The sequence below is a fragment of the Chiloscyllium punctatum genome, chromosome 3, assembly GCF_047496795.1.
Source record: "Chiloscyllium punctatum isolate Juve2018m chromosome 3, sChiPun1.3, whole genome shotgun sequence".
Taxonomy (NCBI): domain Eukaryota; kingdom Metazoa; phylum Chordata; class Chondrichthyes; order Orectolobiformes; family Hemiscylliidae; genus Chiloscyllium; species Chiloscyllium punctatum.
In genome coordinates this window covers 132,460,864-132,486,878 of record NC_092741.1, presented here as the reverse complement: position 1 = coordinate 132,486,878, position 26,015 = coordinate 132,460,864, and the positions used below count along the sequence as shown (strand labels likewise).

At 40.5% G+C, this 26,015-nt stretch overlaps 2 protein-coding genes across 7 annotated transcripts in view; one reads left to right on the top strand and one right to left on the bottom strand.

Moving 5' to 3' along the window:
• The window catches only part of fbxo25 (F-box protein 25), a 43,344-nt gene extending 37,671 nt beyond the window's left edge, over positions 1-5,673 (top strand). Inside the window, exons 9-10 of one of the 2 annotated variants that reach the window (XM_072560898.1) lie at positions 4,455-4,481; positions 4,736-5,673. In XM_072560898.1, the coding sequence (XP_072416999.1) occupies positions 4,455-4,481; positions 4,736-4,825 (117 nt within the window). In that variant the 3' untranslated portion in view covers positions 4,826-5,673. The remainder of the gene's footprint in view (positions 1-4,454; positions 4,482-4,735) is intronic. The other variant, XM_072560905.1, reaches the window with a different exon arrangement.
• Positions 5,674-17,764: 12,091 nt separating this feature from the next.
• Positions 17,765-26,015, bottom strand: part of LOC140465034 (testis development-related protein) — a 63,432-nt gene continuing 55,181 nt past the window's right edge. For all 5 annotated transcript variants that reach the window (XM_072560859.1, XM_072560884.1, XM_072560868.1 and 2 more), the window contains one exon: positions 17,765-21,859. In XM_072560859.1, the coding sequence (XP_072416960.1) occupies positions 21,523-21,859 (337 nt within the window). In that variant the 3' untranslated portion in view covers positions 17,765-21,522. The remainder of the gene's footprint in view (positions 21,860-26,015) is intronic.

The following is a 26,015-nucleotide window of genomic DNA, read 5'->3' as shown; positions in this document are numbered from 1 at the left end:
CAGCATGGAAACCGACCCTTCAGTCCAACTCGTCCATGCTGACCAGATATCCTAAATTAAATCTCGTCCCATTTGCCAGCATTTGGCCCATATCCTTCTAAACCCTCATATACCTGAAGCCTCTTAAATGTTGTAATTGTACCAGCCTGCACCACTTCCTCTGGCAGCTAATTCCATACACGCCCCACCATCTGTGTGAAAAAGTTGCCCCAAGGTCCCTTTTAAAGTGTCCCTCCGCCCCCCGCACCCCCAATGCCCTCTAGTATAGACTGAAACAAGCTGGAAAGGAGTAAATAAGCTCTCTTTTTTATATAAATGCACGAGAACTAGGTGGACATTTAAAACATGTCATGTAGTAAATTGTGAGCATGATAGAGATCAGGTGAACTAAAACTGACTGACTAAATCAGTAACTGCACAGCAGATAAACTTATTGTAGGTTTTGGCCTTTGGAGAACATTGCAAACAGTTGAATCTAATGGATTCTACATCGATAGCACTGTAAAAATGGAGACCCGGGTACACATTTACTAATCTTTGAAGGTGACAGGGTAAGTTTGAAAATGCATGTAAGAAATCTAATAGTCATAGAGATGTAGAACATGGAAACAGACCCTTCGATCCAACCCGTCCATGCCGACCAGATATCCCAACCCCAATCTAGTCCCACCCTGCCAGCACCCGGCCCATATCCCTCCAAACCCTTCCTATTCACATACCCATCTAAATGCCTCTTAAATGTTGCAATTGTACCAGCCTCCACCACATCCTCTGGAAGCTTATTCCATACACGCACCAACCTCTGCGTGTAAAAGTTTCCCCTGAGGTCTCATTTATATCTTTCCCTTCTCACCCTAAACTTATGCCCTCTTGTTCTGGACTGCCTGACCCCAGGGAAAAGACTTTGTCTATTTATCCTATCCATGCTCCTCAGCTTTGTAAGCCTCTATAAGGTCATCCCTCGGCCTCCGACGCTCCAGGGAAAACAGCCCCAGCCTATTCAGCCTCTCTCTATAGCTCAAATCCTCCGACAATTGGTGTCATAAGTACAGATATTGAGAACAGAAAGAAAGAAGTTGTGCTAAAACTTTACATAATACTCTGGTTGAAGTCCAAGTAGCATCATGTACAGTTCTGGCCTCCACACATTCTTTTTTAAAGAAGGATGCCAGGGTCTTGAAAGGTTTTACTAGAATAGTATGAACAAAGATTAAGTTCAGTCCTATACAGAAAGGAAGACTTAATGTAGATATTCTTAATTGAGAGTGTTTAATTCTTCAAGAAAAGAAAATGAGAAATTAGTCCAAACGTGTAAGTGAAAAAGAATTTGCAAAAGTACAAGATGGGAAATGAGGCATTTCTTTATACGGGTTGCTAAAATCAAGTGTAGAGTATGTAATGATATTAATGAGATCAGTTAAATGAACTGTATACAATGAGTTCCCTGATTGGGGATGAGTTGACAAAACTGGGTTACACCCTTTGGAAGATAAAATGAGAGCTTTCAGAAGTGCCCTGGCCCATGCCTGTACCAGAGCATAGGTCTTTCCTTGGTTTGGTGAATTATTACAGAAAGTTCATGCGTAACCTGGCCTCCATCCAAGAACTTTCTTTTTATCAATTCTTACAGGGTCAGCCTTGGAAATAATTACATGGCCAAGCCATAGGTTTCAGGGAAGTAAAGAAACAGTAATCATCCTCTAAGGTAATGGCACACTATGATCCCAAGCGAGATCTGGTATTGACATGTGATGCCTCCCCATAATGCATCAGGGTAGTATTTGCTCATAGGTGGCCCAATAGAGAGAAATGTCCAAGAGTGAATGTTTCTAGGACTTTGACTAATGTAGAATGTAAATCTTCACAGATAGAGAAGGTCATATTTGGATTCGGGAATTTTACCTTTTACGGACCTAAAGTTAAATAATAACAGGCCACAAACCTCTGCTAGGTCTATTTCAAAGGGACAAGCAGTGCTACCCATAGCTTCAGGTCAAATTCAGCAGTAGGCTCTAACATTAAGTATGTATAATTTTAGAGAATGATATAGAATTCCTACAGTGTGGAAACAGGCCCTTCAGCCCAACAAGTTCACACCAACCCTGCAAAGAGTAACCCAGCCAGACCCATTCCCTTACTGTTCTACATTTACCCCAAACTAACACACCTAACATACACATCCCTGAACACTATGGGCAGTTTTAACATGGCCAATTCACCTAACCTGCATATCTTTTGGATTGTGGGAGGAAACCGGAGCACCCAGAGGAAACCCACAGAGGGATGAAACCCACGGAGACACTGGGAGGATGCACGAACTCCTCACAGACAGTCGCCCATTGTGGGAATTGAACTCTGGTCCATGACGCTGTGAGGCAGCAGTGCTAACCACTGAGCCACCGTGCCACCCATGCATTAGTGAACCAGATGGGTTTTTCCTGACAATTGATTCATGGTCATTATTGGACTCTTAATTCCAGAATTTTACTGAATTTAAATTCCACTATCTGTAACCTGGGTCCCCAGAACATTACCTTGGTCTGTGGATTAACAGTCCAGTGATAGTACCACGAGGCCATCACCTTCCCCCACTAGGCTATCACCTCCAATAAGTCAGAACACCATCAGGATGCCAAGTAGCAAATAAGGGTGCATGGAGTTGCCTGCCATTGGGAGATATACCACTGGTGGTACTGCCACTAGAGTCCATAATGGTTCTAAATCTTCTGTACTCCTTCCAATCACAGCTGACAATATTAGACTTTGGATGCAGGAAAATCTGGTAATGGCAAAACTGAAACAGTTGGTAATGGGGGCAACAAAAGGGCTGTTACAACCAGAATTGAAACCTTTTTGGACCCGAAGTGACCAGATCACTACAGAATGAATTTCTTCTGAAAAGTTCTGGGCGCAAGAGGCAAGCTATTGTATGTTGCATGCTACCTGTACAGAGGCAGTGTTGGAATTGCCTGACCAATGCTAAAGTGCGCTAGGAGAAGCTACAAAAAAAAGAAGTGGCCGATGTCGTCTGTCTTGGAGAGGGGAGAGATAGTGATTGTAACAATGTCAGCCAGATGGACCTTATACAATGAGTTCCCTGTTAATCTGGTCCAAACAGGGAGCCCTGACTGACAGATAAGAACAAGAGTGTTAAACATCCTGCTCACTGAGAGGGAGCTAGATCAGTGTCAAGGACTCTCCACATGTAAATAAAGGGTGACTTGATGATTGGCTACTGATCTCTGGAGTTATTTCAGTGTATGTACCTGAAAAGATGGTGAAATCAAACTGTGTAGCAACTTTTTGAAGATGTTTGGGATATTTAATTGAAGAGGTGTGATTTCCAGTATTCTGAGTGAAAAGTAGAGAAGTGAGACTAATTTGGCAGCTTTGTCTTTAATGAGCCAGCACAGGCCTGATAATGTCTTCCTCTGTGCCATAAGATTCTTATTCCATTCATTTTATACTCTTATTAAAAGTGCTATATTATTTTCATAGCAATAGATGTTGTAGCTCTGTTCTTGAATTCATGAGCTCAGAACAGTTGGGATACAACTGAGGTAAGGTCACAGAAAGGTTTAAACATAAGAATGTTAAAATTGTTTCCTGGTTCCCAGACACTTTATTGTAGGTTATTGAGCAGTGGGTGAATTGGGATATTGCAAGTTGAGATACAAGCAATTTTGGATGAGCCCAAGCTTGTGGATGGCGGAGTCTGAACAAGAGATCAGTTGGTCAACTCTGGAAGTAGAGTATGGATGAAACTTTGAGCAGCAGATGGACTGAGGCAGAACAAGAATCATTATGCAGTGTTAGAATTTGGTAATGTTGATGGAGAAAATTTGTATTTGAAAATTTGGCTGGGGTCAAAAATAGGCATTGCAAAAATCTAAAACTATCATGTTCATGGTTCTCTTCCTGTCATATTTAGCCAAGATGCATTTTCTGCAAATGATCAGTATGTGCACCGATTGTAAAATTTGTGTGAACAAAGCCACTATAAAAGGAGATATGGTCATCTTCCTGTAAGCTATGGAAAGTTTAAAGCCTCTTGGCGCTCAACCATTACATTTACCATAGATCTGAGTTTTTGTTCTATTTGTGTTCCCCAATTATTGAATCAAAATAGGGGCATTATACTGGTATTTCATATCTGCTGTGGGCAGTAAGGAATCTAGCATTTTCAATTCATCAATTCTGTTCTGAATTAGTCTGTTTTAATTCTTTACAGTTGGCTCAAACCACAAATGAGTGAATATAATCAATTTTTTCAATATCTCGAAATTATCAGCAATATTGTTACTTAATTTATTTGTTTCCCATTAACAAATTAAAAGAAATATCACAACAGGACCTTTTTATTTTAAGTTTCTCTGGAAGAAGAGAACCTATTCATCATTTTTCTTCCTTCTTCTTTCATGCGTGCCCTTCCTGCTCCTTCCTTGATCTCAAAGGACTACCATCTTGCTTTATTATTCAAGGTATTTTGAAACATTTGTGTCCTCTAATTCTAACCCTTTAGCAAATCAGATGAACAGTACAACAGTCAAAATGTTGAAGCCTTAGTTAAGCATAATCTACAAGACAAGAACTGGATTGTAAAACTGCTTATAGAATTTTTCATAAGGATATATTATGTTGACTTGTTTGAGAAGCAGGAAGCAAAGGGAACCCAGTTTTTCTGATTTCTGACCAAAGTATCTAATTTGCTATTTCTCTTTTTTGTTTAAATCAGGATACAGGACATCCATGCACAGCCAACAATCCTGAAAGCTGTTCTACACCAGTGTCACCTCAGCACTTCATAGACCTTTTTAAGTTTTAAACAGAACTATGTATGCTTTAAAGATTTTATTTTCAAGGGACCCTGTTTTGTAGGCAAGCACTTTGCTGCTTTTCTTATTCTAGTGCAATACTCATTGTTCTTCCTACAATTTAAGAGAAGGTTTTTAAAATAAAAAAACTGCAGATGAAACAAGGCCTACATTAGGGGAAAAAAAAATCATGTAGACTTGTTTCCATAAACAATAAACACCTAACTCTTAGGTGTTTGCATGGAGTTAATTCTTAATTTGAAAGCTTCAATAATGTTACAACTTGAGTTAAAGTGGATATTTTTGCACAGTGGTACATCTAGTCTGAAATGTGATTTTCGTTAACAAAAGAATTGCTTTAGCTTTTGTTTTAGCAGCCCATGTTTAAGATCCATTGAGATTGATGCAATCTATAATTTAGTGTACAATAATTTTAAAACATAAAGCACTTTGTTATGTTTTTAAGCTGTCTTTTGAAGAGAACATTGGCCCTTACAAAGCATTATGTACGATCATTATTCTTTAAGATTCCATGTGAATGGGATTAAACTATGTTACTGCTTTGAATCATAATACCTAAGGTATGTTCAAAGATATATTGCAAATGTACAGTAATTTGTAAAATAATCATTCCAGCTGCCTATAATGTTACTGGTATAAAAAGCTTATTTGAAAGTAAATACTATATTCTTATAAGCTTATGGTGCAGAATGCACCGTTGCTGTTTAATACTGGAAAAATTTCCCATGTATGAATTAAATATGTAACTTTTTTTAAGTGCAAAAACAGTAATATACTTCCAAACCTTCTATCATGTAAACATTTGGAGAATTGAAGGAAATAAAGAGAATTTGATTGACTTCTGATTGTTTAATCTATTCATTTGTATTTTACTAAAAACTGAAATCTTCGGAGATATACTCTGTTCATAAAGTGCCAACTGTTGTATTCATTTTTACTTGAAATTGAAGAATAACTGCTTTGTTTCCATTTTTATTTTTGTGCTGCATTTGCTGTGGTAGAGTTTATGATAACAAACTGACTCCTCTTTGTGTAAGGCATAGAAGATGCAGTGGTTATTCAGTATACAGTCAATATAAATGTCCACAGTCTTACTAGTGTGAGATTACAAATTATTTGTCATTCTTTCTCATATTTGAATTAGTATTTACGGATAAACAACCATATACAGAGGAATCTTAATTATCCGAAGGACACTGGCGGGGAGTATTTCATTCAGTTAATTCAATTTCGGATAATCGAATGCCAGATAACATAGTTTAGCCAAGCATTGGGACTTTGCAATCTTGCTGGATAATCTGATATTCGGATAATTGAATGCCGGATAACAGAGGTTCCTCTGTATGTTTTTTTTCCCCAAATTGCCCTATTCAAGCATGTTTTGCAGTTCTATGGCAACCTCCACCTGAGGTGGGAATTTGATTTGTCATTCTAGTCCAGAGGTAGGGACAATACCGCTATACTGCTAGACCTTTTCTGTTTTGAACAGCCCTTTTTTTCAGTACGAAACAGGACCCACTCCCACAGTCCTTTCTGTAATTTTAATGATTATGTCATTGGTGCTGCTTCCCGATCTCATCTGGAAATAAAAATGCTTAGCAATTATTTTTTGGTTTCCCATGTTGATCCTTCTCTCTGCTTTACCAGGTCCACCTGACGCTGCCCTACCTTAATGTCATGTTTCCTTTCCTAAGGGCCAGCTGCTCACCAATATCCACTACAAATTCATTAACTCCCACATTTATGGTACAGAATTGGCTCAAAGGTAGAAGACAGAGGGTGGTAGTGGAGGGTTGTTTTTCAGACTGGAGGCCTGTAACCAGTGGAGTGCCACAAGGATCGGTGCTGGGTCACTACTTTTCATTATTTTATATAAATGATTTGGATGTGAGCATAAGAGGTGTAGTTAGTGAGTTTGCTAATGACACCAAAATTGGAGGTTACCTCCGATTACAACAGGATCTTGATCAGATGGGCCAATTGGCTGAGAAGTGGCAAATGGAGTTTAATTTAGATAAATGCAAGGTGCTGCATTTTGGGAAAGCAAGTCTTTAGCAGGACTTGTACACTTAACGGTAAGGTCCTGGGGAGTGTTTCTGAACAAAGAGACCTTGGAGTGCAGGTTCACAGCTCCTTGAAAGTGGAGTCGCAGGTAGATAGGATAGTGAAGAAGGCATTTGGTATGCTTTCCTTTGTGGTCAGAGTATTGCATACAGGAGTTGGGAGGTCATGTTGTGGCTGTACAGGACATTGGTTAGGCCACTGTTGGAATATTGTGTGCAATTCTGGTCTCCTTATTGGAAAGATGTTGTGAAACTTGAAAGGGTTCAGAAAAGACTTACAAGGATGTCGCCAGGGTTGGAGGATTTGAGCTATAGGGCGAAATTGAATAGGCTAGGGCTGTTTTCCCTGGAACATTGGAGGCTGAGGGGTGACCTTAGAAGTTTATAAAATCATGAGGGGCATGGCTAGGGTAAGTAGGCAAAATATTTTCCCTGGGGTGGGGGAGTCCAGAACTAGAGGGTCTAGGTTTAGGGTGAGAGGGGAAAGATATAAAAGAGACCTAAGGGGCAACTGTTTCATGCAGAGGGTGGTGCGTGTATGGAATGAGCTGCCAGAGGAAGTGGTGGAGGCTAGTACAATTGCAACATTTAAAAGGCATCTGGATGGGTATATGAATAGGAAGGGTTTGGAGAGATATGGGACAAGTGGGACTAGATTTGGGTTGGGATATCTGGTCGGTATGGACGAGTTGGACTGAAGGGTCTATTTCTGCACTGTACATCTCTATCATTCTATGACTCTAACTATACTTTCTTATGCCCTGCCAAAGATCCTATTCCATTTTTCCCAGTTTCTCCATCTCTGTCGCATCTGGGCTGATGATGGTATCTGCCATTGGAATGCCTTCTAATGTATCATCCATTTTTCTTAAATGACAAATTCAACCCCACGCCAATTTCTCAGACTTTGTCTCTACTGTCCATTCCAGAATGCAAGGGTTGCCTTTGTCTTCACTTTCACCACCAGTCAATGCATTCAAAGAATAATTTACTGCCATCTCCAGCAGGATACCACAACCAAACAGCTTCCACTGCAACATTCTGCAAAGATCCATTGTTTCTGAAGCCCTGGGCCATTTTTCTATCACAGCAAACACTTATTCCCGCATGTCACCTTACAATGCAATTGCAGAAAGAGTAATGCAGACAATTCTTCTCCTTCCTTACCATTTGTATCCACCAATCCACCTTCCAGGTGAAGTAGCGTTTTACATGCATTTCTTTCAATCTAGTATACTAAGTTGACTCTTCTCACAGCAGTCTTTTTTTTACATTGGCAAAACCAAACATTGACCGGGTGACTGCTTTGCTTTGCAAAACACCTTTGCTCTGTCTGTCAGAATGACATCAATCACTTCTCTTCCAGTTATGTCCACCTTGAATATCTTTGGAAGTTCTGTTTTTATCTTTGTTTATTTACCTTCATTGCTTTCAAACTCTCCTAGTATTTGAGAACACTAACTTTCATAATTATATCTGCTTCCTTGATGACTGACTGACCAACTGGCTCTGCCTTACCACCCACAATTTCAATTGTTTTGAATCCACCAAAGATTGCAAGTATTTTTGAAGTACTGTGTTCCTCAAAGCTGTTCCCACTCTTTCTGAGATCCACACTCTTCTTGCAGCAATACATGCACATTTTGACTGTGCTATCCGTGCTGCTTTACACTAGCTCAAAACTAAATTGGTTCACAATACCATTTCATTCTTTTGTCTCATTTGAGATGTCAAAAATGTCAAAAGAGAATAACTTTTTTTTTAAGGAACTCTAGTTCCAAAACCTCATAGATGTTGATGTCCCTCTGGATTCTTCCTCCATGAATCCACTGCTTGTTCTAATCCTACCTTTTGTCATGTATTCCCTATACCCTCTGACCTTTCCATCCTTGATGCTGAACAGTCTGTGCTCAACGCAAACTTAGTTTATCCTTTTTGTGCTTAGTTATACTTAAGTAAACAAATATTGCTTATATTTTCAAGTGAATTCATGAAGAGAACAGTTAGGATGAACATAAGGTGGCTAATATACTGGCTTTTTAAAACCCATCCTGATTCTAGCATATTTTGTGGTGTTGTGTTTTCATCTGAAGGAATCACAGTGGATCTCCCCTAACAAAATATTTTTATGACCCACTGGGTATCTTGCTGGAGATTGAGACTTACTATTCCGAAGGTTGAAAATGTGTTGCTGGAAAAGCGCAGCAGGTCAGGCAGCATCCAAGGAAAAGGAGAATCGACGTTTCGGGCATAAGCTCTTCTTCAGGAATGAGGAAAGTGTGTCCAGCAGGCTAAGATAAAAGTTAGGGAGGAGGGACTTGGGGGAGGGGCATTGGAAATGAGATAGCTGGAAGGAGGTCAAGGTGAGGGTGATAGCCAGAGTGGGGGTGGAGGCGGAGAGGTCAGGAAGAAGATTGCAGGTTAGGAAGGCGGTGCTGAGTTCGAGGGATTTGACTGAGACAAGGTGGGGGGGAGGGGAATTGAGGAAACTGGAGAAATCTGAGTTCATCCCTTGTGATTGGAGGGTTCCTAGACAGAAGATGAGGCGCTCTTCCTCCAACCGTCGTGTTGCTATGGTCTGGCGATGGAGGAGTCCAAAGGACCTGCATGTCCTTGGCGGAGTGGGAGGGGGAGTTGAAGGGTTGAGCCACGGGGTGGTTGGGTTGGTTGGTCTGGGTGTCCCAGAAATGTTCTCTGAAACGTTCCGCAAGTAGGCGGCCTGTCTCCCCAATATAGAGGAGACCACATCGGGTGCAGCGGATGCAATAGATGATGTGTGTGGAGGAGCAGGTGAATTTGTGGCAGATATGGAAGTATCCCTTGGGGCCTTGGCGGAAGTAAGGGGGGAGGTGTGGGCGCAAGTTTTGCATTTCTTGCAGTTGCAGGGAAAGGTACCGGGAGTGGAGGTTGGGTTGGTGGGGGATGTGGACCTGACGAGGGAGTCACGGAGGAAGTGGTCTTTTCGGAACGCTGATAGGGGAGGGGAGGGAAATATATACCTGGTGGTGGGGTCCGTTTGGAGGTGGCAGAAATGACGTTGGATGATATGCTGTACGTAGAGGTTGGTGGGGTGGTAGGTGAGGACCAGTGAGGTTCTGTCCTGGTGGCGATTGGAGGGGCGGGAAGTGGAAGAGATGCGGTGGAGGGCATCGTCGACCACGTCTGGGGGGGAAATTGCGGTCCTTGAAGAAGGAGGCCATCTGGGTTGTACGGTTTTGGAACTGGTCTTCCGGGAGCAGATGCGGTGGAGAGGAAGGAATTGGGAATATGGGATGGCGTTTTTGCGGTGGAGACGAAGGAATTGGGGTCCTTCGTCTCCACCGGAAAAACGGCATCCCATATTCCCAATTCCTTCGTCTCCACCGCATCTGCTCCCAGGAGGACCAGTTCCAAAACCGTACAACCCAGATGGCCTCCTTCAAATACCGCAATTTCCCCCCAGACGTGGTCGACGATGCCCTCCACCGCATCTCTTCCACTTCCCGCTCCTCCACCCTTGAGTCCCGCCCCTCCAATCGCCACCAGGACAGAACCCCACTGGTCCTCACCTACCACCCCACCAACCTCCATGTACAGCGTATCATCCGCCGTCATTTCCGCCACCTCCAAACGGACCCCACCACCAGGGATATATTTCCCTCCCCTCTCCTATCAGCGTTCCGAAAAGACCACTTCCTCCGTGACTCCCTCGTCAGGTCCACATCACCCACCAACCCAATCTCCACTCCCGGCACTTTCCCCTGCATCCGCAAGAAATGCAAAACTTGCACCCACACCTCCCCCCTTACTTCCCTCCAAGGCCCCAAGGGATACTTCCATATCCGCCACAAATTCACCTGCACCTCCACAACATCATCTATTGCATCCGCTGCACCCGATGTGGCCTCCTCTATATTGGGGAGACAGGCCGCCTACTTGCGGAACGTTTCAGCGAGCACCTCTGGGACACCTGGACCAACCAACCCAACCACCCCATGGCTCAACACTTCAACTCCCCCTCCCACTCCACCAAGGACATGCAGGTCCTTTGGACTCCTCCATCGCCAGTCCATAGCAACATGACGGTTGGAGGAAGAGCGCCTCATCTTGCGTCTAGGAACCCTCCAACCACAAGGGATGAACTCAGATTTCTCCAGTTTCCTCATTTCCCCTCCCCCCCCCCCCCACCTTGTTTCAGTCAAATCCCTCGAACTCAGCCCTGCCTTCCTAACCTGCAATCTTCTTCCTGACCTCTCCGCCCCCACCCCCACTCCGGCCTATCACCCTCACCTTGACCTCCTTCCACCTATCGCATTTCCAACACCCCTCCCCCAAGTCACTCCTCCCTACCTTTTATCCTCATCTGCTGGACACACTTTCCTCATTCCTGAAGAAGGGCTTATGCCCGAAACATCGATTCTCCTGTTCCTTGGATGCTGCCTGACCTGCTGCGCTTTTCCAGCAACACATTTTCAGCTCTGATCTACAGTATCTGCAGTCCTCATTTTCTCCTCGAAGATTTATTCCTCAGGTTGTCCAAATGTGAACAGATTCTGTTAAACTATTCAATTTACCTGACTAACAAACTTGGTGAAAAGAATATATAATACCAAAACGTTTGTTCACTTCAGCAGAAGAAAACCATTTAATGTGAAATTGACATTAACTGATGAAAGCAATAAAAATGAATTTAAAACTGCAAACTCTGCAATTTTACTCCTGCTTAATGACTTAAGCACACCTATCTACACACGTGGATTTTAAAGGTGAAAAGAAATGCGAGAAGTCCGAAGTATCAATCTGGAGTGCAGGATTCAGTGAGTGGTTTTAGTTTGAAGTCTTTTCCGTTTCTTTTTGATATCTTTTCAGGGTTTTTCGCTGGTGTAAACAACCTCATGTTGCCAAAGAACATCTGTCAGTTGTTGGTTGCAAATTGATACTTTAAATGGCCTAAAAGGCTTACCTTTTACCTTGCTTCACAGGGGAATTTTACAGGGAAAAAGTGGGGGAGAACAGTTAGCAGGAGCTGAATTCACTTACTTTTTTGCGCCCAGAATAAAAAGGAACTATATTTTGATGCTTTTCCTTCTGAAGTTGGGTCCTTTTGTGTATTTCCATTAAGCCCAGTTGCTGTATTAATACCTGAGCTATTTCTGCCTCCTATTTTTGGCAGACAACATCTTGTGTTTTTTTTTAATAACGCATTTTTAGGAAGGATATCTCTTCCACTTGTAGGAAAACCTTTGCAATTTCTAATGCTATGTTTTACTGTTAAGCCTATACCTGGTGTTTCCTTTTACATTTTATCTCTTAGTTTAAACTTTGTAATTCCAAAACATTTTTTTTTTAAATCATAACTCATATTAATTATATTCTTGTGATGAATAAGGATTCAATGAAGGGAATAAACCAACATTTAACGAGTAACAAGGAAGGCAAATGAAATATTGACCTTTTATTTCAAAGAAGGGACTGTAAAAAAGTGGGGAGATTTTGATAAAACTACACGAGGTTCTAGTCAAATCACATCTGGAATATTGTGAACAGTTCTAGCCCTCTTGTCCAAGGTAAAATATACTGGTGTAGAAGACAGTCCAGAGAAAGTTCACTAGGTTAACGCCAGATATGGTGAGACTGTCTCATGAGGAGAGGTTAGGTAGGTTGGCCTGTACTCTGTGGAATTTAGAAGAATAATAGCTAACATTATTGAAACATTAAATATTTGGAGGACTTGAAAGGTAGATCCACTGAGGTGTTTTCTCCTTGTGGGAGCAATCAAGACCAGAGGATATAATTTCAGAATAAGGAGTCGCTATTGAAAACAGATTTAAGAAGGGTGTCTTTTTTTTTCTCCCTGATGGAGGTGAATCTGTGGAATTCGTTACAACAGAGAAGTGAAGAGGCTGGGCCGTTAAGTGTAAATATCAGGCTGAGATTTTTAATCAGTAAGTGAATCAAAGGTTATAAGAAAATGGAGTTGAGGACTATCAGATCAACCATGATGTCATTGAATGGCAAAACAGATTCCGTGTGCTGAAATGCTTACTACTACTCATGGCTTGTGGTATTTTGTTTCAAAATCTCATGCTCCTGAAGCTTTATTAAAGATGGTGTATTTAAAAAAAATAAACTAATGACAAATATATAATTATGGATATTTATTCTGCACTTACCAACAATAGCCAGCATTTGTATTTCCAGCATATTTGGCTGTATGCCTGAATAAAAATGCACCACTAACCTGATAACTGTTCAGGAAACCGTTTGAGCTGCCTCCACGTTTTCAAACGTTTTTGTTAAATTACGGAATGTACTTGGCTCTTGATCCAGACGATGAAGAAATATAAAATTCAGGGCAGCAAGGTGGCTCAGTGGTTAGCACTGCTGCCTCACAGCACCAGGCACTTAGGTTTAATTCCAACCTCAGCCTACTGTGTGGAGTTTGCACATTCTCCCCGTCTCTTCTCGGGTTTCCTCCTCCGGGTGCTCCGGTTTCCTCCCACAGTCCAAAGATGTGCAGGTCAAGTGAAATGGCCATGCTAAATTGCCCAGAGTGTGTTAGGTGCATTAGTCAGAGGGAAATGGGTCTGGTGGATTACTCTTTGGAGGGTCAGTGTGGACTTTTTAGGCCAAATGGCCTGTTTCCACACTGTAGGGAATCTAAAGAAACAGGAGGAAAAATTGGCCATATGTTCCCTTGAGCATGCTCCGTCATTCAATAAGATTAATTCCACATAGTGCACAAAGGGATATAGGCATAAGGTCTCCTTTCTCACGTAAATAGTAACAAAGATTGGTAACCCTTTTGGTAAATAGAGTTTTCCTCATTTCTATCATAAATGGTCAACCTCTTGTATCTTGAGACTATGACCCCCATGTTTTATACTTTGTGGCAATGGGTTGTCAGCACCAATGTTCAAAACTTGGGAGAGTATTAGAGAAAGTGAAAGGTGATCTACAAGCTACCAGTTTTTTAAAATGGAAAAGTGCCCAGATGATGTCCTGTTCAGGGACTTTTCCCTGCGCTCCAGCAAAATCAGTTTCTTGGCCATCAGCAAATGATGGAATGTGTCATCGGGCTAAGAAACACTTTCTTAGTAGCCAGCAGCTCAGTGATGCTCAGTTTGAACAATTCTGTCATGGTCACTCAGCTCAAGGCCTTATTACACTTGGTCCAAACGTGGACAAAAGATATGTGCCGGGCGCTGGCAGGTGGGACTAGATTGGGTGGCATATCTGGTTGGTATGGACGAGTTGGACCGAAGAGTTTGCTTCCGTAATCTACACCTCTATGACTCTATGTGGAATCACTACTGAAAATTTAAAAAAGCTGAAAAAGTCACAGCGGTTCAGGAGGCAGCCATGTAGACCAAGTTAATGTTGCGAGTCTAGATGACTCTTCGTCAGAGCTGACATGAAGTGACTCAATGTTTACTGCATTTCTGTCCACACATGCTGAGCTTCTCTAACAATTTCTGGTTTTGTTTCAATAGCCCTTGAGCCTTTCTCTGACCCAGTGATTATGGTGGATAGATCATCTGTCTACCAGCACTATAATACCAATCATATGTACTTTGCAAGATCAAGTTATTAACATGTTTAATCATGCATCAAAAGTGCAACTCCTGTGTAATGCTGGGCAGCAGTCTAAATTGCTGAGGGGATAAGGAAACTTGTACATGCAGAATCTTAAAACCTTTGTGGCTGAAAGGTCTTAAAGCCATAGCAGGTTTGCATTAGAAATGCTCTGGAAAATTGCTCTCCAAACTTTTGAGGTGATCAAAATCTTCTGAAGATCACTTGGCTCAAGTGGTGTCTGTAAAGTCACCTACCTTCTATATGTAATACAGTCACAGCCAAAGTTAGGAATTCGGCCAGCAACTTTACAAAAGTCTAGCGAGTCAGTACAAACCATACCTGATGGTGGTAGGTTGCAGCGGTCAGGATGGCAGAAGAGCTGTCTAACATGCTATTTAAAAGTACAAAGCAGCTGAATGACAAGTTTTCACTTACCATGCAGTCACTTTATGGTTCTCTAACTATGTCTTGTGTACAGGATCTTTTCAAATTCAATGTTTCATTACACAATTCTTCAAGCATCTTTCTTCTACTATGGAGATTTCCCAGATTCTTTCCTTCACCTAATACAGTAATGTAGCTCCATGACAAAATGGCACAGAACATATGAGCAATGCAAGTCATTAGCTAGCTGGCAAATAGTTGATATGAAACATGAAAGCGTTGCAAATTCTGAAGCTGACAATGTAGGACTTCGAAAGGGGTACCACTCTAAAGAGGGACCAGACGCACAGAAGCAGAGAGACCTGACAGCGATCAGTCAATTGCAGGACAGGCGAAAAGAGCAGCTAATTAAACATTCAGCATCCTGCACTTTACTAATGGGGCATAAAGAGATTATATTGGGCTTGTATAAGACACTAATTTGGCCTCAGCTGAAGTGGTGCACCCAGTTTTCAATGTCACATTTTACGAAAGATAGAGTCATAGAGATGTACAGCATGGAAACAGACCCTTCGGTCCAACCCATCCATGCTGACCAGATATTCCAACCCAATCTAGTCCCACCTGCCAGCACCCGACCCATATACCTCCAAACTCCTTCTATTCATATACCCATCCAAATGCCTTGTGTGAAGACATTGGAGAGAGTTCACAAGAGATTTGCAACATTGGCGCAAGGAATGAGCAATTTCATCTACAAAGATAACCTTCTTCAATCTAAGAGGTGGTCTGATAGAAGTTTTCACATCAGGAAGTTCTGGACAAAGTAAAAAAAAAGTCACAATAAGACTCTCATTAGAGAGAACCGATTGGTGGCAGTTTAACTGGAGGGTGGAGAGAGGTTGAGAAGAGCCCGAACAATCTCATGAGTGAAAGAACTGTGCAGCTCCAATGGGCTGAATGCTTTCCTTCTACACTGTAACAATTCTGTCTTACTGCACAGATCCTACTGATTTTCAAGAGGGTCTAGAGAACTGCTGTTCTGAAAGTCAGTGATAGGTAGGCCTATGGCAGCTGCAGATGGGTGGCTGTAACTGTCAAGCTTTTAGAAAATGCATATCCTTTGGTTTTACAATTTAAAGAAAAAAAGACAATATAGTTTATTTTAATGGAATTAATTCCTCTGTGTCACTGATTTTACATACCGTACAGACACTAATGGCAAGGTTACAGCACTCTGGCTGATACAGCATGTCCCACACAACTGTGATGCCTGGTATATCGCAATGTATACATCCATCATCTCACAAATTCTCTAAAGGGAGAGTTGGGCAAGTTTTGATTTCAAAGTGTGAAGAGTGTGCTGCTTCCCAGAGTAAGCAAGAACAGTAGTAAATGGTATGTTAACTTGCCATTCCTAATAAGGTAATGGAATTTCTTTCAGCACTATCCCACGATCTTGTTACAAAAAAAATGAGGTATTACCTATCTCCAGTTTACATATAACAGTGTAAGATAGCAGTAGAAATAAGCCATGTCATTCCTTGAAGTCTACTCTACCAGATGGTAAGATATTGGTTGAACTTCCACATTTTTAAAGTTTGTCCATGGAAGGTGGGCATTACTGCTCAGACTAGCATTAATTTGACCATCCCTAATTGCCTGCAGTCAACCACATTGCTGTTGGTCTGGAGTCACATGTAGGCCAGATCAAATAAAGGTAGCAGATTTCCTTCCATAAAGGATGGGTTTTTACTATATGGTTGCCACACACCCAGTTCTCTATTCCAGATTTTTTTATTGAACACAAATTTCACCATCTGCCATGTTGGGACTTGAACCCATGTCCTTAGAACATTAGGTTAAGGTTCTAGAATGCTATTTCAGTGACATTACCACCATCTTAATTTCATTTTCCCAGCCTATCTACACATCCTTTGATAATTATCAAACTCTGTTGTCTTGAGTATGCTGATTGAGTGAGCATCTAAAAACCTAAACAAAAGATCCCAATCTCGAAAAATGCAAAGTTTGAAAAATAATTTGTCCACACCTCAGTTCAAAATGCATCCTCCTCATCTTAAGACTATGATCGCGGGTTTTCACATCTTTGTCCAAAGATAGCATCATCTCTGCACCTATCTCAGTCAAACCCTCAGCATTTTGTACATTTCAAAACAATTAGCTTTCAGTCTTTTAAATAGTAGGTGCCCACTTGTTTGCTGTTTCTGGTCTTTCTCATACTTGGAGTCAATCTAGTGCACATTTGATTTACTCTGACCAAACATTATATTTTTCCCCATCGGGGAAAGAAAATAAAACAGTACACAGTCTCACCAAGGTCTCACAGAATCATAAGGAGACTTTTCACTATTGTACTCCAATCTTCTTAAATAAAAGTGATAATTCTGGCTGACATATTTATCTTGGAGCCTGTGCCAAAACTCAATTTCTTTCAGTTGAACATGTGTTTGATGCCAATCACTATACCAGTGAGTATACAAATAAGCTTAGTAAGGAGAATCTTATCTAATGACCTAAATGGCAAATCCAAAACTTTCTCAAACAGTGGCATAACTGAGAAAATTCACTGTCTGTATTTTAGGTTCACTGTCCTTTTAATTGATAATTTCAATTATTTGTTTGTGATTCATTTTTGTAAAGGTTGAGGTTTTTTTCCTGTTTCTTATATTTGTAAGAAATCTCTCGACTCAAAAGAGAGGTTTAATTTTACATATTCAATTTGTTCCATGTTTCTATTCCAGAATTTTCCAACTTGCGTTTGCTGCAAGTGAAAATTGGCAATAATTGTACAATGTTGATGAGAGGATTATATTTCAGCATCACATCCTGGAATCTAGTTTGAGTGTATATCAATAAATTCTTCAATTCCAAGTAAGTGAAAAGCAAAAATATTGTTGTTATAATATTTTATTGATGTAAAGCAGTATTGTCTGGCAAAACAAAACAACCAGAGAAAACAAGGTGCTAACTATGAATCAAGTTTCAAATTCAACTCTCAATATAAAATGTCTTCTGCTTTTATATTTTTTAAACATTTTGCATCGAAATCAAATGAAAGTATTTACTGTATACAAAGCAAGAAGCCTTGCATTAAAATTACACTATAAGGTTTAGGTGGAAAATTCTCTCACTGGTTACAAAGATACATTTATAACAACAATGTATTAAAAGAAAATGGTCCTCCCATCTTTAAAATTTAACAAGGTAAATGTCCAAACAATACCACAGATTTTGCATAGTTATATTTATTCATTATGTCTGCCTTTGTTCAGTTTACAAATAAACAATAAAGTATATAGTATGTATACCAGAAATTTTGGTCTGGCAATTAGAAATATATTTCATTTGTGTATTAAATTACTTTGGCAGCATTGTTTGACATGTAAGCAGACAAAAAATAATAAAAGTGTGTTAGAAAATGAAACAATGATCTTGCAGAAAGCAAAGAAATTAGTAAGGTTTCGTAGATGAAAATGCTGATCCACCTTGAAGCTTGCACTACCTGACAGCATGTCAAAAACAAACAACCTTTCTAAACAATAAAGTGTATTATCACCCTGAGATGTGATTTGATGAAACAGTTTTGTACTCCTATTATCATTTGCCAACTATGCATCACTGAGGAATGGCAAAACTCTAGTAGTTTTGTTTTCATCTCCAGCATATAATCAGTCTTCCAACTATATTTTAACTAGACACTGGGTTAGGGTGAGCACTTAAGCAGTCTTATCCAAGGCAACAGCTAATAAATCACTCATTGCTTTGAAATGATTTTATTACACTCCTTCCCAAACCAGAATCTTCTTGGCTATTTATGCTTTAATCGTAACAACATGCTTCTGACTCATGGTATAATGCACCTTGAAATCTGACCATCCTACATTACAACACCACAAAATAGTAAAACTTCAATGATTAAGGATCTTATTTGTAATGGTCAGATTTCAAAGCCATAATTGGAACATTAAAACCTATAACATTTTATTTATGTTTTTACTCATATTCATTTTAAGATATTTTGGGAATGATTCAATGAACATCATTTTTTTAAGCATATGCCTGGTTTTTAACTGAAGAACCAAATTTATTTCAATCTATTAGGCAACTAAGATATTCTCCAGCCACTGGTACTTGCATCATGTCAGAAATATTTTGCAAACATTACGACAAAGTGTTCTAGCACCATATAGCTGGCATACAACAAATCTCCTGCTTAAAGTCTAATTTAGGAACTATAGCACAATTTCAGAATAATCCACATGAAAAAAGGCAACCATGAACATTGTCTATTGCTTGGGTGCTTTTTTGTTGGGGTATGGTTCCAAGAGTGTCAGGCCTTGCCCAAAATTTGTGAGAGAGTATTAGAAGGCAAAGCCAACCTCAGGAGCAATCACCACAACCAAACCTAGTGTTGTCACTACTTGACACAGAGAAACACACAGGAAAAGCAGTAGATAACTCAATCTCTGTAGCTAATTTTGAACATGGCTGATCTATGCTCCAACCCCAACGTACTCACATTTGCACTACAGCCTGTGATACCTTAAACTAACAGAAATTTATCAATCTCAAACAGACTATGTTGATTGGCAAAATGTGCACAGACTTTTGAGTGATGTGGGTGGGTGGATTTGAACGGGGAATGAGAAAGGAAGTTCCAAGTTTTTAACATCCTCCTTATGAAAAACTACTTCTTCAATGCGCTCCTAAACATTTTCATTGTAATTTCATAATTAGTTTTATGCAATCCAAATATAAAAAGAGAGAGAACCAGGACAAATTTAATACAGTTGACCCTTAATGATGGCCTAAAACAGGTACTAGAACCCTTTCATAAAATTACTTTTTCAGCAGGTTATTACAATAACTATTAATTTAGTCCAGTGTTTCTCTAATTGTACTTGAGTAACAATTTACACACAAAAAACACATTTTTGGAGATTTTATACAAAAGGATTAAGACAAAATATGAAAGAGATTTGCAGTCTTAGAAAGGCATGTATAAATCTGGAGACACAGATTTATAAATTCTGGTTTCAATCTCGAGCTGTTAGAAATATTTTTTAAGATGTTGGAATATACAGTTAAGTTAGGAAATTGCCTTTTAAGAAAATGTCTCCTCTGTACTTTCACCATATTCATTTCCTCAGTACACATTGTAAATTACTGCTCTCTTGTGGTTCTCTATTGAGATGTGACTCAGAATTCTCCAATTAGACCCAATGTCTCCAATTGTGATTAAAGAAACAATTTAGCAATTATTCCTAATTTATTGTTGGAAGCATGTGAATGTCCTTCGGAGTAGGGATTTGTATTTGTAACAATTCTCATGATCAATAACTCTCATTCTTCAGATTCACATTATGGAACTGTATGAATAATACCACTACTGTAACTAAGCAGAAATTAGCATTTTCAGGTAAGAGAAGAGCAAAATGACATTTGTAAAACTAAAAATTATGGTATATACTACATAATGTCACTGACCTGGATTTTTGTTTTTTAAAATGCATGTTGGCATCTCTGGCTGATGTCCGACTCTAATTACCCAAAGGGCAGTTAAAACACAGTTACATTGCTTTGGATCTGAGTCACATCCAGGTCATACCACATAAGGGTTTACCTTCCCCGAAGGACATTAAAAAACCAGAGGGGTTCTATTGACAATACTTACATTGTGGTCTTTAGAGCAGCTTTTCATTTCAGATTTTTATTGAATGCAAGTATCATCTGCCATGGTCCTCAGAACATTAGCATGGGGTTCTAGATTACTAGTCGAGAGTGTGTTGCTGGAAAAGTACAGGCAGCATCAAAGGAGCAGGAGAATCAACGTTTCAGGCCAGAGCCCTTCATGAGGAAGACCTTCTAGATTACTAATCCAGCGACATTAGCACCACACCATGAATTGAAAATGAAGATTTTTGGATCACTGAGATGAAATATCTCTCACAGTGGTGCCTGTTGTAACTGGGCACTAGGTTGCTCTAGAATGCTTGCCAAAACAAGATAATAATGCGTGGCACACTTGGCCCAGAATGACACCCAGTGCTGGGAAGACATTGGTCTCCATACAAATCCTAGCTTTGACAATCATTCAAATTCAATACCTGAATGGTATTTTATTTCCTCTCACAGACTAACAAAACATCATACAGCATAGTTACATACCAGGAGGAGGAGCAAAAACAGTGGTTTCTTCCTTCATTTAAAGGCAATATCACTTGTACCATCAGTAGTCGTTCCATCATCTCCTTTGTATGGTACAGAAAGGGTAGTGAGAACTATTTCTTTTGATAAGAGTGAGATAAAATATTAATACATATAACTGTATTTAGGCACTCAGTTAAGCTGATGTCAAAGAGTCACAAATAATGAACGCTAAGGGAGTAATTTGCTGTGAAAGGTCTGAATGGAAATGTGTACTTATGTGTATTGGAATAATTATGGCACAAACAGAAAGGAGGTTATCAACTCTTCCACTTAATTAAAATAGAGTGCTGATCAGGCACCAATTTCATTCACTAGTGCACAAAATTGCTCAGAATTTGAAACAAAATTTTGACTCAGAAAATATTCATAGAAAGCATGACTATAAATACAAGAAGTGAAGAATGGTGCAAACTAAATCTTGAATTAATATTAAGGCAGATAACTAAATATTACTCTGTCTCTTCCCAGCAGTCAGTCAGATTTCCTTTGCTACGTCTTCTAATTCCAGGCAGCTTCCCTGCTGTCATAATGCTCCACTTGGAGCCACTCGTGTTTGTTTCACTGTCCAGGCTTGTGTATTTGGAACTGCCACAAGTCTCACTCGTCCAGTCAGACCAGGCACTGGAATCAGTTAGACCACTACAAGGGTTCTCCATCTTTACCTGTGGATCCCAACCCTCGTCCTCTGTGGGAATCTTGCTGGCTGAATTCTGTTTAATTCCTAAACTGTCCCAGAAACTAGATTTCTTCTCCATTTTCACTTCTTCTTTTAGTTTGACTGTGGTCCTGCCAAGATACAAAGGAAAAAAAGATCATTGCAGCCACTGGACATACAATCTGCTCGAGAGTTTTTGTTTATCGCATAAAGCTTTCTGCCACAATGTGACTAACTCACTTTTACGATATGATCGTCCATCCTCAGTGACCTGCACAGGTAAGTCACCATTTGCTATCATTCTCAATTAAGGATGAGTTTAGTTTATAGGAAGGAATGGTGGTCAATAGGATTTTAAGATAGGCGAGAGTAGGTGCCAGAGGAGTAACATGAGAGAATAATGCCAGCTGGTAAATTAGTAATTTTGTTTTGAAACTAATACTTTCAGTAAATATACCATGTGTCCCTGAAAGAAAGAAAGGTGAGTCGAGAGGAGAGAAAAGACAAAAAAAAATGACACTGTTCAGAATCAGTACATTCCACGTACTTTGTACAGTTACAATTCAAAGGAACTGCAATGGCACAACAGCAATGCTTAGGATCCAAACATGATCTTATGAAGTAAGTTATCTGGAAGATTTTAGAAATAATGAACCTTTTTACCTCAAAAATGAATGTTTGAAGTTCAACCTTCGATAACTGATGAATAAATAACACCCTGTATATCAGAGTGTTCTGAACACTGAATCCCAAGTACAAATGAAATAAGAAAATGCAATCAATTATACCAGATTGAAATGAAATGATTTTCACAAATGTTAGAAATACAAGAAAACAATTAATCTCAATTATGCCCTTGATACAAACATTTATAGCAGAAAGCCAAGCTCTGAGTTTTCCATTTGCCTCCAGCTAAGTTGATTATAGAAAAAATAACTTTTTCCTTTGAATATTAGAAATTGGAGCTGGAGTAGGTCATACGGCCCATCAAAGCTGGTCTTCCATCTCAACTTCCCTCTCCTTTCCTGCCTATCCCTCAATTCCCGTAATCTTGAAATAGCTATTGATCTATATCTTGAACACACTCCAAGACTGAGCATCCACAGTTAGTAAATAATTCCGAAGATTCTGAACTGTGTGTGAAGAAATTTACTCTCAACTCAACCCTAAATAGCCAGCATCCTTATTCTGAGTATCTGCCACTAGTTCTAGACCTGATAGCCAGGGTGACAGCATCTATTGCATCAATCCCTCTCAGAATCTTCTACATTTTACTGAGATCGCCTCTAACTCTTCTTAAAGATAATATGGGTCCCCTCTACTCATTCTGGGTTTGAAATTACATTTTCATACAAGACATATGAATGGCTCACTCTTTACATTCATATAATCACAAAAAAACAAATTAACTAATTTAAAAGCCTTATATTCTCCTTATAGACTAGTGATAACATCTTAAAATAATATGGTCTAGATTTTTTAATGAAATTGATCAAGATGATCACACACGTTTGTGAAATACATTTCCATGTGAGGTTGTTCGATTGAATATTTATAACTGGACTGTGTGCTAATCCAAGGTTTGTATTTCACTGGGTTAGGGAGATTTTGAAGGTTCTTCCCAAATACCAAATAATTTTACAGGTTTGGTTCACCACTCTTATTGAGGCATTGCATTGGGTTTATAGCTCGTTGCACCATTCCAGCTTTAGTGGGGAGTGTGTTGGGAGGGTTTGACAGATATCTTGGTGATGTCATATGGATTACTACAAAAATGTACCAGCATATCTGCCACCATATAAGTTTCAGGAAAAAAACTACTGTTCCAGGTGGGCGTATCATCTGTTTCATTGTGCTTGGGCCTTTGCAATAGGAAAATGCATCACAAACCTATTTATTGACAAGGCTTAATCTCTGTTAAACATTTTCTGCTTTTGAAATCATGGCTGACACTTTTAGAACCTCAAGTATTCCCTTGCACTCGATCTCTGAGCAATGCTGAAACCTGCTGCTGTCCATGATGCAGCAAACACTGCATCTTCATTTAAAATAGAATAGAATATCCTTTATTGTCACATGTGCTCCAGGACAAAAGTACAGGAGTACAGTAAAACGTTTTTACAGTGACTGCCTTTAATGGCACTATCTTTGGTACAAAATTTACAGAGTAAAAAATGTGGTGTTGTTACAGAGTAGAAAATATAGGTGAGCATGAAAAGGTGAAGTTGTCCAGAATGGTAATCAGTCACCGCAAGTATTTAGGTTCCAGTCTGTGGCTGCAGGCCCCAGAACACGAGCCCACACTGCCTCCACGTGCTGACCTCCATCCAGTACTTACTGCATCGTCACTCCAGGAATCACCAGTGTGTTCCACTGCCACTGTGGGACTCAGCCCGTACTCGCTCTGCTATGTGACTTGGCATGTTCTTGCTCAGCTGGGGGATTCAGCCTCTGCTTCTCCACCGTGAAACTAAGCCCCTCCTCACTCCACAGGTGGACTTGGCCCATGATCGCTCTGCCAGGGGACTCGGCCTGTGATCCCTCCACTGGGGGGACTAGGCCCATACTCGCTCCACCGGGGAACGTGGCCTGTGGTCCCTCCACTGGGGGACTCGGCCCATATTTGCTCTGCCAGGGGACTTGGCCTATGATCCCTCTATTGGGGGGACTAGGCCCATACTCGCTCCACTGGGGGGACTCTGCCTGTGATCTCTCCACTGGGGGGACTAGGCCCATATGCGCTCCACCGGGGACTCGGCCTGTGATCTCTCCACTGGGGGGACTAGGCCCATACGCGCTCCACCGGGGACTCGGCCTGTGATCCCTCCACTGGTGGACTTGGCCTGTGATCTCTCCACTGGGGGGACTAGGCCCATATGCGCTCCACCGGGGACTCGGCCTGTGATCCCTCCACTGGGGGACTCGGCCTGTACTTGCTCTGCCGGATGACTCGGCCTGTGCTAGTGCGGGTGTGATTTCCCACAGGTTCACAGAGAAGGGACGATGGAGCTGGGAGGGTGGATTGGGAGGTTTTACAAACACGTTGGAAACAATTTAAAGCCTGAGAAGAAAGTCACAGTTCTATCACATGAACCAGAGATAACTGCTTGGCTTTTCTCAGCAGTGAGGCCCCTGTCAGCAGGGTGAGTCTAGGTCACAAACTGCTCCATGAAATTTGTGTCAAGCTAACACCTCTGAGCAAATTTAAATTTTGATTAGAAGCAATTAGGATGAAATTGCATGCTGAAACCAGACTTTCAAACAGTTGTGTTGTACCCATTTGCTGACTGTTTTTGTCCTTCAACCACAAAGTGTCTCTGTGCATTCCCGAGGTAATTAAGAATAAGTGGATGGGATTGAATTATTGTTTGCAGTCATAATCGATTTCATGTTATTTTGCTGACACAGCCTTGAGCTACATTTATGCCCTCAATACACCATTGAGGTTAAATCCACAATTGATTGATTCTGTGAAAGCTACAAGCATGACAAGCGCAGAAGACATCAAAGCCATTGTAGATAAGACAGTGTTACTCCAAGTCTCTCCACTTTATAAGATAAAACAAGCTTTGGAGTTTAAGTCAACATTGAAACAGACTAAGTGCCAAACCACAATATACACAAAAAAAACTTTACAATTGTATAAGGAACCTAATCAGGTGGATGGCTGGGTTTACAGTAAACGGGTAAAGGACTATGACAACAATTAAGAGGATCCCAACCCAAAACATTTTGCTCTTCATTAAGACTAAAACAAAAAACATAAATGGGTACAAAATGTTTAATTCAGAGAGGGTCACTTTCACACCAGCTGCAAAGCAACCACACACAAGCTACAACAATTGTGTTGCCAAACATACTATTACAGTAGCGCCTCGACATACGAACGACCCTGTTCATGAACAAATCGGTTTACGAACAGCATTGCATATAAAATTTTGCTTCACCGTAACATACAAAATTCAAGGCACGAGCCATTCGTCTTTGGAGCGTGCGCAGTTCGGCTTTGGCGCGTGCGCAGTTCGTCTTTGGAGAGTGCGCTGTGAACATGGGAAAAATTGATTCAGTTCGCGAACTTTTCGGTTCGCGAACCAGGTCCCGGAACGGATTAAGTTCGTAAGTCGAGGTGCTACTGTATTTACAACAATCACACCTAAACTAAAAAGTTGCGGATTGCACCATGTGGTAGCCCTGAAAATAAACAGAATCTAACTGTGAGAGTACAGATTAGAATCACTGGATCTGTATGGTGCATGAAATGAGCCATTCAGCCCATCAAGTCCACAC